The sequence below is a fragment of the Podarcis vaucheri genome (genome assembly GCF_965113315.1).
Source record: "Podarcis vaucheri genome assembly, chromosome: 2".
Taxonomy (NCBI): domain Eukaryota; kingdom Metazoa; phylum Chordata; class Lepidosauria; order Squamata; family Lacertidae; genus Podarcis; species Podarcis vaucheri.
The window spans coordinates 112,036,205-112,050,501 of record NC_138760.1 but is presented as its reverse complement, the minus strand read 5'-3'; the positions used below and the strand labels follow the sequence as shown (position 1 = coordinate 112,050,501).

The 14,297-nt window shown below is 46.1% G+C and overlaps 1 protein-coding gene across 2 annotated transcripts in view; it reads left to right on the top strand.

The window, feature by feature from the left end:
- The window catches only part of SETD5 (SET domain containing 5), a 63,447-nt gene that overhangs the window by 37,107 nt on the left and 12,043 nt on the right, over window positions 1-14,297 (top strand). For both annotated transcript variants that reach the window (XM_082209213.1, XM_082209212.1), the window contains exons 11-18: window positions 22-131; window positions 382-622; window positions 812-892; window positions 3,190-3,453; window positions 4,136-4,456; window positions 6,107-6,349; window positions 9,007-9,136; window positions 12,584-12,837. In XM_082209213.1, the coding sequence (XP_082065339.1) occupies window positions 22-131; window positions 382-622; window positions 812-892; window positions 3,190-3,453; window positions 4,136-4,456; window positions 6,107-6,349; window positions 9,007-9,136; window positions 12,584-12,837 (1,644 nt within the window). The remainder of the gene's footprint in view (window positions 1-21; window positions 132-381; window positions 623-811; window positions 893-3,189; window positions 3,454-4,135; window positions 4,457-6,106; window positions 6,350-9,006; window positions 9,137-12,583; window positions 12,838-14,297) is intronic.

The following is a 14,297-nucleotide window of genomic DNA, read 5'->3' as shown; positions in this document are numbered from 1 at the left end:
GTTTCTGTTTGTGTGTTGAAGGTTCGCCATGTGATAGCAGGTGGGATGATTCACCTGTGCATATATGCTGTTACATCCATTGCCAAGGATGCAGAGGTCACCATTGCCTTTGACTATGAGTACAATAACTGGTGAGCGTTTGTTACTTGCTTATTGGAGACTTGCCCTTCTTCCCTCAGTACTGACCTTTTCATTTGTGCCCCTGCTTTTTGGTTTTGGTTGTCAAATTACATTCTCAGCCTCTTGGGTGGTAAAGGTCATAATGGGAGCAGTTCCCCCATCTCTTTCCTAGACATTTAGCTCAACGGTATACTTACATATTGTTTCTCAAGACATTGTGAAGCGATACTAATATATTCTGTGTCTTTTGTGATGGGGCAGCAACTATAAAGTGGATTGTGCCTGTCACAAGGGAAACCGGAGTTGCCCTGTGCAGAAACGGAGCCCAAACACTGTAGAACAGCTGCCTCCACCTGTTCTAGACACTCTGATTGGAGCAGAGACCAGGCGTCGGAAAGCTCGTCGGAAGGAGCTGGAGCAGCGGGAAGCTGCATCAGATGAGAACAGCAATCCACAGCCAGAGGAAGTCCCTGAGGGACTTGCTGCAGCCAGTGATAATGAGGTAAAGTCTCCACTATCCTATAGCATTGAGTGTTGGTCACTAACTCTGGAGGAACTTGTTCCCAGGGGGAGTGACTTCCCTGGGCACAGAGCAGCCCCAGCCCCAGTGAAATGCTGGACGTTCACGGTAATTGTCCCATATCTTTTTGCAGCTGTGACTGCTGCTGAGGTCCATTCTCTCACATTTCAGGTTGCAGACAAAGAAGAGAAGCAAGAAGAGGAGAAAGAAGCCACTGCGGATGACCAGGGAGGTCTCACTCAGAACAGACGGGCAAGTATCTTTTCCTCTCTCTTTTTTGGAATGGGTACAGTCCCTCCCATAGGTAGTGAGTTTTTATCCTGCCTTCTCACACAGTGTTGTCTGGTTAACTAGTCTGATCTGCCTCCCTCATGCCAGCATTATTGTTCTGCTCTTGTTCTTCAGGGTTGCTGCTGTTTTCACTAGCCCAGGTGCCGTGTTGGCTATGGATTCTGATTATGTGGTTTAAAATAGTGGTTTTCAAAGTGTCTGCGTTCAGGGAATCTTTTCCATGTTAGCTTGTCTGCAGCAGAACCCTGCACACTGCAAAGGATTCTGGGACATAGTGTCCATGTTCTGTTCAAGCAGGAAACTGGCCAGATCTGTTGGGCCTCACCAGTGCCCTGTTCGAACTATTAGCCTGTGGCTTTGCATTTGTAGGGAAGATCAAGAGTAGTGGCCGTGCTGTCTTCAATGACGCTTGTCCACTACAGTGTCTATCTTCTTACTAAGGAGAGCTTTGTTAAGCTTCTGAGAAACAGCAGGATGCCCTGCAAAACAAAGATGCAAAAGCAAGATTACTTGTGGAAGGGAGTCAGAGTCAGGGGCTCAGCAGGCTTGATTCAGGAACCTGTTAAGAAATCTTAACAACCATCTAGGCCTCCTCATGGCAGTTTTAGAAACAGATATTAAAGCTAGGAGCCATATGGCACCTTTTAACCTAGTCTTCAGTTGCTGCTACGGAATGCCTCAGCGCCCTGCTGATCAGCTGATCTATGCAGCAGCATAACACCGAAAGATGTGCCTCTTTTGGTGCTGTGCTGCTCTGCGAATCAGCTGCTCTTCGGGGCAGCGCAGCACCAAAAGAGGCATTTCTTTTGCTGCCGTGTTGCCCCACCAGCCAGCTGGTAAAACCTCAGCGCCTAGTACTTGCCGATCACATGGTTGGCGGTTCAAATCCCCACGGCGGGGTGCACTCCCGTCATTTGGTCCCAGCGCCTGCCAACCTAGCAGTTCGAAAGCACCCCCGGGTGCAAGTAGATAAATAGGGACCGCTTACCAGCGGGAAGGTAAACGGCGTTCCGTGTGCTGCGCTGGCTCGCCAGATGCAGCTTCGTCACGCTGGCCACGTGACCCGGAAGTGTCTGCGGACAGCGCTGGCTCCCGGCCTGTAGAGTGAGATGAGCGCACAACCCTAGAGTCTGGCAAGACTGGCCCGTACGGGCAGGGGTACCTTTACCTTTTACCTTTACCCCATGGCTGTTGAAAGTGAAGTAAAATGGCAGCAGCTCAGATAACAGCAGTTCCTTTTCATCCTTGAACCTAAGAATAGACAGACAAGAAAAGAAGAGAGGTTAGTCAACATGAGGAAGCTTCAAATGAAGCCTACAGACATAGGAAATGGAAGGTAAATGACAATAGTCCCCCCCTTGAATCTTAGCACTGCCTATCCGTGCCAAACAAAAAAAATATAACTTGGTCCAGTTAGCCTTACCAGTGTATGTATATGAGGGATAGGATTGAATAGGGTGGGAGATGAGGAAAAGCTGGCATTTTCCCTAGCAGCAACACTAGCTTGTTGCTTATATCACTGTTTTGAATCCCCTGGAGTGTATATTGCCTGAACAGCCATCTTTTTATGTTATTCTGATGGCTACTGCTACTGCTTCTTTCTTATTTCCTGCTAAAACCGATATGAGCGGCACACACTTTCATCGGTTGGGCTTCTGTAGCCTTGGAAACAAGGTGCTTTCTTGTCACGGCCTTTAAAAACAAAACAGTTTCCTTTAAACGGTTATACAGAGAAGTGGAATATTCATTATCAATTTAAAAACAGCAACAACCAAACTTTGATTCAAAAGGCAGAATCCAAAGCACAGAATATCCTGAGAGGAAGGTACAGTTGAGGAAGACCTAAAGTTGGGGCGGGGGGGTTTAGGAAGAAGCAAGTGAGAGATGACTTAGCAAGCAGTTTAATGACTTAAGTATAAATGTGTGTGTGTGTGTGTGTGTGTGTGTGTGTGTGTGGCAGGGGTAACATGCATTTTAATCCTAGGCACCTAATATTTTCACATGACCATGCTGTTCTGAATTGCAATTCCATTGAGATCAGTGTATGCTGAGTTGACAGAACTAGTATCCCATGTTCAGAGCTCAGGCAAGTTGATCCACGAGGAATGGAAAGCGGGACATTATTGGGATGTCTACTAGTTTGCCACTGTTGATCCTGTTGTGTTTCCCCTTCTTCCCTTCTTGTCTGGTCTGCCGGGTTTTTTTTTACCCATTTGTACCTGTTCTGCTGACTTTGATTTGTGCTTCGGTTGGGCTAGACCCGAGAAGATCGGAAGGTAGAAGCCATCATGCACGTGTTTGAGAACCTTGAAAAAAGAAAGAGGAGACGAGATCTCCCATCAGACCGGAGCAGCACAGACGCAGAAGTGGTGGTCACGGCAGAGACTCCAGAACCGGAGGAAGTAAAAGCTGAGCCAAATGAAACTGAGGAGAGCAGTTTGGCTTCAAGTGTTTCTGTGCCAAGTGCCCCTTCCAGTGCCAGCAGCGTTGGAGTGAACACACGGAGGTCTTCACAGGCCGGGGTAAGAAGAAGGGTAGAACTGCCAAGGGTTTGGCCCCAGTAACTTTGGGAATTACAGTGGAATTGCTATATGCAACTCCATGTTCAGAAAGGATATCCTTCCAGCTACCAGATGCTGGAAGTGTAATTCAACCTTCCTGTTGTATTAAAATGTCCACTGGAATGTAATTATATATTATATAATTAGACCATTGGCTTGATCCAACATGACAATTGGTTGTGAGCCCCCGACTGGTAGCATTTTCAGTGTTACCAGACGTGTGCTGGATTTGAAAGAAGTCACGTTTCATTGGGCATGCTGAGAGCACAAGGGAAGGTGGGGGCCATATTTTGGCACGGACTTGCTGTCTACAAATCAGCACAGTTACTTTCACAGACCATGTTGTACTGGCACCCTTGGACACTTCTTATTGGACTCAGAATATGCCAGCTGGCACCTGTTTGGCAAATGCTTCAAGGGTGAAAACAGTATTCTAGAGGGAGCATTGCATTAAGATGCAAGTAAAACTCCCCCACCCCCCAAAGAATACTAGCGCCTCAGATTTTCCCTTGACTCTCCCTTTACACTCCAGGAATTAAACCTTTACAAATATATTTCGCCAGGCTGCTCCTGTTTGAGAGCAAATGTGTAGAGGCGCAGGTTCTCAATAATTCCATACCTTACACTGGGCTTTGCACTGCAGGAAACGGCAGCAGAGAAACCAGTCTCTAAAACAGCACCGTCAAAACCAGCTAGGCCGCGACCCAAAAGCCGGTTTTCCCGTTATCGGAGTAGTTCCGCACAGCGGCTGAGAAGGCAAAAGCAAGCCAGCTCCCAACAGGCTGAGCTCTCTCAAGCAGCTCCAGAGGAGGGAAACGCCGTGAGCACAGTAATGGCGGCGGAAGTCAGCAGCGTGGAGGGTCCTGGAGAAGGGAAGCAGTTGATGGGTTCTGACCCAGCTGTGGCTGCAGTTGCAGGAACACAGGCCAGCCGGGCTGCACTCAAGTATCCCAAAACGAAAAAGGTAAATCAACTGAGGGATGGGCAGGATGTATCTTAAAGGTAAAGGTACCCCGACCATTAGCTCCAGTCGCGGATGATTCTGGGGTTGCGGTGCTCATCTCGCTCTACAGGCCGAGGGAGCTGGCGTTTGTCCGCAGACAGCTTCTGGGTCATGTGGCCAGCATGACTAAGCCGCTTCTGGCGAACCAGAACAGCGCACAGAAACACCGTTTACTTTCCCGCCAGAGCGGTACCTATTTATCTACTTGCACTTTGACGTGCTTTCGAACTGCTAGGTGGGTAGGAGCTGGGACTGAACAACGGGAGCTCACCCCGTCGTGGGGATTCAAACTGCCAACCTTCTGATCGGCAAGCCCTAGGCTCTGTGGTTTAGACAAACATAAGCATATTGCAGGATGTATCTTAGGACCCTGCAATATGCTTATGTTTGGGTAACAAACACAGTGTGTGGCAGGCTTATAAATTACAACAGGAGCTGTACAGAGACTTCAGTGGTACTATCTGAGTCAAGAAGACAAGATTTGACAATCCTGATTTTCCAAAGCCTCCTCCACTGGTTTCCCAACCCTATCAACATTCTCCAGTGAATTACTATCCATTTTCAAAAGGGTGAAAATAATTTTAGCCCAGTGAAAAGAAATGGAGGAAAATGGCTTTTTATGAGATTCCAGTGAGACAGAAATTCTCAAACTGTGTGAGCTCCAGGCAGGTTGACTGTGGAAAGGTTGCAGAACATTTGAGAATATCTGTGCTTGGACCTGCACTTGCCTTATTTTTTCTCTCTGAGTAATGGAGATGGGAGGCCATTTTGACCCAGGGACAGATTTATCGAACAGACAAACAAGCCATTTCCTAGGGCCTGTGATTTTCGTAATAGTGCACTGATTTTGATAATGGTGCCAGAACCATCAAAAAGGTTTATTAAGTGGACTGCTAAGACCTCCAGCAATTTACAAGTGGTCTGCCAAGAAAATAAATAAAATAAAAATTGAAAACTGCTGCAGTAGAAGCTTAACATTGTTAGAACCATTTGAGGAAAAGCAATCAAGCTGAACTTAATTTTCTATGGTGTAACCCATCTTAAGCCAAGATCTGTTTTTAATGGACACTTCTTCAACTCAGTTTTTAATAAGAGGTTCAGAGCATGATTTCTAGACCTTTAAAATAATACAAGTGGCACTTTTGCAGCCCAACAATGGGGCAGGTTTTGGCACCTTCCAGATCACAGGGATTTCTTCTAGGAGGAGGTGATTGATGAGAACAGCAGTTCTCATTGTAAGACCTTATGAATTACACCAATGAGACCTTTCCAAAGATGTCATTGCCAGGCCACTTGTATATATCTTACGCACCAGATTTAAGAATGCATTTGAGGGTTTTCATGGGGGAGGGGTATTGTTGTTGGCCCATAACCCAATGGTAGGGCATATACTCTGCCTCAGGTTTCATCTCTGCTACTTCCAACTTTAATAAAGAGATGTTTGGTAGCAGGGCTGGGGAAGTTCCCTGCTTGAAACCATGGACAACCAGGGCCCAGGCAGAGTAGACAGTTCTGGGCCCACCTATTCCCACCTCTCCCTATTGACTATTTTGTCTTATCTTTACAAGTTCCTTGCATAGTAAGACACATTTCTGTTATTTCTGCTTTCAGTATCTAGTTACAGAATGGCTGAATGACAAGGCAGAGAAACAGGAGTGCCCCATTGAGTGCCCTTTACGTATCACCACTGACCCAACCGTGCTGGCTACCACCCTCAATATGTTGCCAGGCCTTGTCCACTCCCCCCTCATTTGCACCACGCCCAAACACTACATCCGTTTTGGTTCTCCCTTCACCCCAGAAAGGCGAAGGCGGCCGGTTCAGCTGGATGGGAACTACAGCTCATGCAAAAAGGTATGTCTGCTTTTGGTTGTGGTCCGTGCACTTGGCCCAATATTTCTTTTTTAAAAAAAGAAAAGAAATTTGAATGTCTAATGAACATGCATGACTTTCCTTAAAGCACCCCAAAATATGCTGGCCCAGGTTTGGTTTACTGAAACTCTTCCTGGAAAAGAAACATACAACTAAAATTGTTTTAACTGGTTCTCGTATTTTCAGTGGATGTAGGGAACAGTTTCTCCCTGCTTACAACACTGCCTCATGACACTTTAAAAATTACAGAAAAGGCATGGTCTTCTTCCATAGGCTCACTAGCTGTTCCTAGATGTGAATAGATTATGCACTGCATGCATTGTTAGAAAGACAAGACTGTGGTGTGCTTGAACTCCTCTACAGTGGTACCTCAGGTTAAGAACTTAATTCGTTCTGGAGGTCCATTCTTAACCTAAAATTGTTTCATAACCCGAGGTACCAATTTAGCTAATGGGGCCTCACGCCACCGCCACACAATTTCTGCAAAGTTCTTAACCCGAGGTACTATTTCTGGGCTAGCGGAGTCTGTAACCTGAAGCGTCTGTAACCCGAGGTACCACTGTATTTAAATACAGGCTCTTGCAGGATTTCTTAAAACACTTTATTGTATGGGTTTAAAAAACTGCAGTAGCTGAAACATCTAAGTAGTAATTGATGCACCTTGCCTACTGGGACTAAGATTCTAAATTAGGTGCACTGTACACATCTTGAATTTTGTGGTTGCCAAGATATTGCTGATTGAGATCTCTTGAATAGAGATAACCTGTGATGATTCTCGGTTAGGTGAGCAGAAAGGAAAGTGTGTTTCACACCTGTTTTCTCTCTGCACCGCAAGCTGTAGCTAGATTAGGGAGACTAGGAAAGTCAAGAGTATCTGTTTCAAGAAGGGCTTTGCATAGCCCAGGACTGGGTGTGAGACATTCACCATGATGCACACATTGTGATGCCAGCTCTAGATTTTCCGTAGACCTTGGCAAAGTCAAGTTTTCATTTTAATCTTTTGCTTTATTTTTCTAGGCTACTAGTTACGTTGTGTGTCTAATGCTTTCTTTAAATGTATTTTTTGCCTTGAGAGGCAATGCCTACTCAGAGTCTGCCTAAAGCAGCTTGTTTTTCATGCCTTACAAAGGCAGGATTAATAGCTGGGTTTCCAGAGGGCTCTAAGCTGCAAAGGAATGGCCCATGGACACAGGAATGCCCTGTATGCAGTTTCCTGGGCCTCACGAGTTACCTGGTATAAAACAACAAAACAACCCCCCACCCACAAAATTGTGTCAACATAACCCCTCAGGCAGATAAGCAGATTGGGAGTCTATTCTGGTTTAGGCTGCTTAAGTAATGAAAGTAGTTCTCATAATACATGACAGCCTTTTAATAAAGCTAATATTTGGGTATCTTGCATGTATTTTGGCAAGTTGCCTGTCAAGGGCAAGGTGCAAGAAAGGGGATAGCCAGCAACAGGACTATGAGGAAGTGGCTTCTGTCTACTTGAGTCTTGAGTGGGCTAATGCATTTCCATAACTATCTTGAACACCCACAAGGGCTTTGAAACTTGTTTTCCAACAAAATTGTGGGGTGGTCTATGTGCACATTTGCGTGGTGAGTCTAGAGCAGCATAGGATGGCCATACTACTGGTCGTCTCTATTTCTTTGCCTGTTTTTGTTGAATGTATATTCTATGCTGCAACCAGGCCAGAAATGGGCTCCCAGCATTTCCTTTTAGACTGGTAAGCATATCTTTGCCATATCTTGCTCTGACACAGCGGGATAAGCCGTATTTAGAATGCACCTTCTGCTAATTGGGTCCTGAATCTGGTTCATTTCTCCGTGTGAATGTCCTGGCCAGCTAACCCCAGTGTGCTTTTGGGCAAAAAGCAAAGAATTCAATTTTACTTTCCTAATTTCAGTTTAGAGCATTAATAACATAATCCTGTGTGCTTAATTAGAATCGGTAATTTCCAGATCTGGTTTTACCGTGTGCGTGTTCAACATATGAGAGTCTTGGACTAGGTAGGAGTGGCAAGCTGTTGTTTTTATGTTTCCATATGCTAAAATAGTGGTACCTCCCTAGTAAAAAAAAAAAGCAACGCAAAAAAGCCGGATGCTGGCGTTCAAATCTTTTCATATAAAGATACTGTTCTAGTTGTCATGGCTTGTGGAGATGCATTTGAAAATGGGCTATAATAGGTGAATGGCTCAGAGTCCAAAGGGATGAAACTTTTGGCCTGCACTGGCTCCCTCTCTCTCCTTTAAGGCTCCTAGCTAAGTTTCCCTACACACAAGCCCCTGTTGCCTTCCCTGCCTTAGGTCATTTCCTTCTCCTACTGCACCATCATTTGCTAGTTAAAAATATGGGCTCAGCCTAAAACATGTATATTGAGTGACCTCATGGAAAATAGACTATTTGCATAGAGGCATCACTTATTTTTAGTAAAAACAACAACTTTGAGTTGGGGTACAGGTTGTAAACGGCCCCACCCATAAAGTGATTGAGGTGAAAACAGATCCTCCCCATCCCCTGGGGCATTGACCGATAACAGATGGAAATTGCTGAAAGTGGTCTGTTGCAAGTCGGGGGCGGGGGGAGAAACACTTTAAGTGGGAGCCTGTGCATTATTAAGCAAGGTTTGTTTTTGCAGCGTTGGATGAAGCAGGCTCTGGAAGAAGGGATGACTCAGACCTCAGCTGCTTCCCAAGAGAACAGAACTCAGTGTCTATACCAAAGCAACGAGAGCGGTAGCACTTCTGGCATCTGCAAGGAAAACGCAGGTTGGTTGAGAGGCCTCCATGTTTCAGTGGTGCACCGTGGACGTCGTTTCAGTTTTCCACTCCTTGAAGGGCCACTTAGAAAGCAAGCAAGCATAATTGCAGTCAATAACTCTACACAACTCTGGCCTCCATGTACTAACCAGTTTATTTATTCGTTTGTTTACTGCATTTGTATCTCACCTCGTTCTCCAAGGAACTCGAGGTGGAGTGCATAGTTATTCCCCTCCTCAATTAGTCTTCGGAATGACCCCATGAGGTAGGTTAGGCTGAGAAGCAGTGACTGGTTCAAGGTCACTCAGTGAGCTAGTGAGCAATAATAGGTACAGTGCACATAGAGTTGCGTAGTGTTTTGCTACCTGTTGATACAGGCTGCTGCTGCTGCTGCTGCTTCTTCTTCTTCTTCTTCTTCTTCTTCTTCTTCTTCTTCTTCTTCTTCTTCTTCTTCTTCTTCTTCATTCCTTCTTGTTATTTCCCAACAACCCAGGCGCTACAGTCTTTAGCCCAGGGTTTGTGATGGATTAGAGCTCAGAAATGCCACTCTCCTCATTGTATAACATCCTGTCCTTCACAGCTCCTCAGGTTGCTACGGTGGTTAGAGTGTGGTGCTAACACCAAGGTTGTGGGCTCAAACCCCATATGAGCCACCTCCATATTCCTGCATTACAGGGGGTTGGACTGTGAATCTCGGGGTCCCTTCCAGTTCTACAGTTCTGTGACTATGGCATGGGCCTGTTGCCATTCTGCAGATATCAACCCACCTGTTAGCCTGCTCCTGAGGGGAATGCAAGGGGGAACAAGCAGAAAAACCGCACAAGCTGCGTGAATGGTGTTTCTTTTGCCGGGTGACTACTCATTCTGACATTTCCCTTGCGGAGGGGGGCAGGGAGGAGTGTAAGAAGGGAATCCTCCTTTTCCAAGATCAAGAGAACCCATTCCCCTTTGGGCTTCATCTAGAAACAGAGACCTTATTCCCAGGGAGGAAGTGAACTGCACCAAACCCAGTGCCACCGCCTTCCTCCACTTGCTGGGAAAATAACTGGTTAAAAGAGCAGGCACCTGGTTGCAGAACAGCCACTCTGCAGCACCAGAGCATACATCTGTGAGCAAAGCAAAAAGACAAGTTTTAAAAACAGTAACTTTGCATCTGTCTTTGCAGAGGAAGAGGGTGGCGATCTATCCAAGTCAGGGATCAGTTTTCCAAGGACGCGAGACGAGGCCCTAGGCAGTGTACAGATAACTGTGTGTTACACAAAGGTTAGAGGCATCGAAAGCAGAAAAAGCACTAGTTCTGGGCAAATTGCAATTTTGAGCGAGAGGTGGGTGGGGGGGAGCAGAAAAGGCTCTCTGGTGGTCTTTCTAAGAGGCTTCTATGGGTTGGATTCTTTGAGTTAAAAGTTGTCCAGTGGCATTTCTTAGGACCACGAAATCATTTGGCTTTTGAGGGGTTTCTTGCAAGTCAGATTAAGTTCTGTCACAGGACGTAAAGGAAGTGCTGGGAAGGGCAGGCCTATGCAACTCCCTTGTTAATAGGGTGGCGGGAGAGAAGAGAGGTGCTGTCGTGGCTTGAGAAGGAAGGGAAATTGGGCGGGGGGGGGCTGTGTACAAGATTCTTATGCAAGGGACAGCTCACATATGCAAGTCAGCATCTTGGGGGAACAACTCAAGAGTGCTTGCAGCAGCTAGTGAAATCAATAGTTGTGGGGTTGGGGATCTAATCTACCAGCAAAAACTTGGCAAATGACCTCCCACTATCCACTTACAACTATCCCGGAGCTGCTGTTAGGCAAAGGTTTGCATTGTGTGTTGAAGGGTAGAGCATAATCTTATCAGTAGATGGATGGAAACACTGGAGCAGCCCTACTTCCCTTGGAATAATTGGCTCTCACTGGTTAGAATGCAACTGTGGTTTTTTGGCCAACAGGATTGATGTCTGTCGATGGAATATGGGCTAATAGAGGTTCCCTTTGGGATGCAGGTGGGCAGCTTGCAGCTCTGAGCCAGATTCCATTTGGCCTGATTCCTTTTGTGTGGCAAGGAAGGAAAGAGGAGAAGGTATTGGAGAGCAGAGTGGACACCTTGACCTCTGACCCCACTCTCACTTTTGGCTCAGGCTCCACCCATCACCAATACAGTGGTACCTCGGGTTAAGAACTTAATTCGTTCTGGAGGTCCATTCTTAACCTGAAACTGTTCTTAAACTGAGGTACCACACTAGCTAATGGGGCCTCCCACTGCCACCGCACGATTTCTGTTCTCATCCTGAAGTAAAGTTCTTAACCAGAGGTACTAGTTCTGAGTCTGTAACCTGAAGCGTCTGTAACCTGAGGTACCACTGTATGTGACTCCAGCAGATTACCCTCCAGGGCATGTGACCCCCCAGCAGAAAAAAGGCTGCCTGCCCTGCTTTAGACGTTCTACTGATAGTGTGAGGGGTGGCTTACTGATGAGCAGCTACTTTGCAGCTGGGAAAAGTGTTTCAAGTTATCCAACTGTACGAGTGGGCGAAAGAAGCCTTGGTCTATTGAGAAAGAGAGATTAGCTTGTGTGTGCAGATGCAAAACACTCCAGTTGAAGGAAAGTGGGGGCTTCAAAGTTCTCTTTTGGTCTTGCCATCAGTAGCTGGTCTCTACCCTAGCAGGGGACTTGCTGCTGCAAGGGTAGTGGAATTTGACAAAATAAAATTAACAAGGACTCATCAATGAAGGTTGCTTGGTGTCTGAGGATAGAGATAATAGAGCAGAATAACCCTTTTACTGTATTTAGAGGATTGATTTGAAAGCATTGGGGACAGTAAAGAGTGCAGAGAGGGAGGCCTGGATGTTGTCAACAGGAAACTTAATAGGGGGGACTTGTGAGCATTACTGGATGTTTCCAGCAAGGACTAGTTCTTGTTCCGACTTGTTTTGAATCCTTGCCAGATTACCCATCAGCCTAATGAGTGCAAGGAAGATTCACCATTCCTAGCTCAGGAAGACTGCAGGTAAATGAAAGGAAGCTTCACAAGGAAGTGATGCGGCTGAGTGGAAGAGGGAGAGGCTTGGGTTATCACTTTCTGGGCCACGACCCTGTCTTTTGGCAAGGTGCATACTGCTGTGTTGGTGGAGATGTATGGAGGTGATGTAGAGAGGCTTAGATTTTGGACAACCTAGACCTTAACAGGTATTTTTATTACCTTGTCGGATGCTTTTGGTTTGGACCCTTTTTTTATCTCAGCGAGTTCCCTTGAGCCCTGAAATTGCCCCCCTTTCTTACCTCCCCCTGTTTTGGTAGTGCTCCTCTTTGGAGAAAAGAAGGGTTCTTTTTTATAGAGAGAGAGAGCTGAAGAGTTGTCAGTATGGCAAGAACCAGTCAAAAATTTAAAGATTCGTGTAGGGGGAGTAGATGATGAGGGTGGATTGGGGCTTTGCAATGGTAGAGTCACTACCTGGATTCTGTGTTGCCTTTCAGATTTCCTGAGCCCCCTGAAGAAGTGGAAGTCTCGCTATCTAATGGAGCAGAGTGTTACCAAGTTATTGAGACCGCTTTCTCCAGTCACTCCCCCACTTCCTGACCCCTCGGTTCCAGATGCGCTGAGCCCACACCTCACCACGTCCTCCTCATCCATGCCAGGAGAGGAGGAATGTCGAAGTAGCTGCGGTGTGATCTTCTCACCAATTCCCTCCTTGGCTGCTAGTCGTTGTAATACTCCACTACAGTTTGAGGTAAGTTGAGGGGCAGGATGGCAGCTTTCCCTGCAGACCTAGGATGTATGCATCAAAACTCCTTGGAAAGACAGGTAGACCTAAGAAACGAGAAGATAGGTTTTTTAAAGAATCCTGTGTATTCCGAGAATTTGGCACCTGCAGATTATAAAGTCCCTGTTCTTCTTTATTATTATGCACAGTAGATGGATACTAGAGTGTGCAAAGAGTTACAGGTTACCAGAAACACTATTCCCTGCCCTCTGATTCACTTAATCTCAGCTTCCCTACCCCAGTAGTATCCAGAGATGCTGTCAGCTTCTGGGCTGCTGCTCTCCTGCATTCACCTCTTAGCAAACTCTAAGCTTTGGAGAACATTAGCTGTTTTGCATCCCCAGAATTCCCCATCTGCATGATGTGTTTCCTGTTCTTCTTACAGCCATTTGCCTCCCCCTTTCAAAACTTCTGTAAACCTTTGTAGTGCAGTGCAGGTGTGAGTCATGCAGGTAGCCTCTGTTTTGTAGTTTCCCTCATGACAAGCACATGCCAGTGCTTTCATTCTGAAGCATCCCGTTTTCTAACTTTTTATTGTGTCCCATATTTGTGCTTGGGGTGGAGTTGGCGCTTCCCATTCCCATTTTTCAATATTGGGCCACTAAACTCTTTAGGTCTGCTGCTGCCCCTTAGCAAAACTCCCTGGAAATGTCTATTCTTATGAAAGTTGAGATGACTACAATTTGGGATTCTGGACTCTCTGCTATTCTCAACTTTCTGCATAATTGTATGGGCTTTGAGTCTGGGCTGTGCATTTCTGTACACATAAGAAAACGCTATTGCACCGAGACAACCCAGACTGTTGGAATCCAGATTCTGCAGCTTCTAAAACGGTGCAAATCGGAAGCCTTTGCATGATTTCTCGTTCTTTGCAGAACTCTACTTCTGTTTATTTTTTATTTAACGAAATGTATGTACCGCTTGATTGTAACATAACCTCTAAGTGGTTTACAAGGAGGATTTATTCTGCTGACTGGGATGGCAGCTCTTAAGTCGCTTTAAATCCTGCTCACCAGCAGCCCTGACTCCTAAGATTCCATCAGGCATTGCCCACATATTCTCAAGTGTAGCTTCACAACCATAGTTGCTCCTTTGAAGAAAAAAAAAAGAGGGGAAAAAATTCTTAAGCTGAATTCTGTGGCTGGTGTCCTGTGGCTTTTCTATACTTCCATATAATTGTAGCATTTCCACCACCGCGATTATGGCCCTGCTGCTTGAGCGCAAGTAGGTTGGTCATTATACAGTGCCTGATCATTAATTTTGCTTACTATCCAAATGGCAAGATCCCCAGTCACTTTCCCAGTGCCTTTGGATTCAGGTCTCGTGGGCTCTTGCACAGTTAGGCCACTTCCAGCTCTGCACGGAAACAGAGACAGGACTCGTTGGGCTGGGGGAAATGCAGAAACTTGAGTGGCCTTAGCTGCACC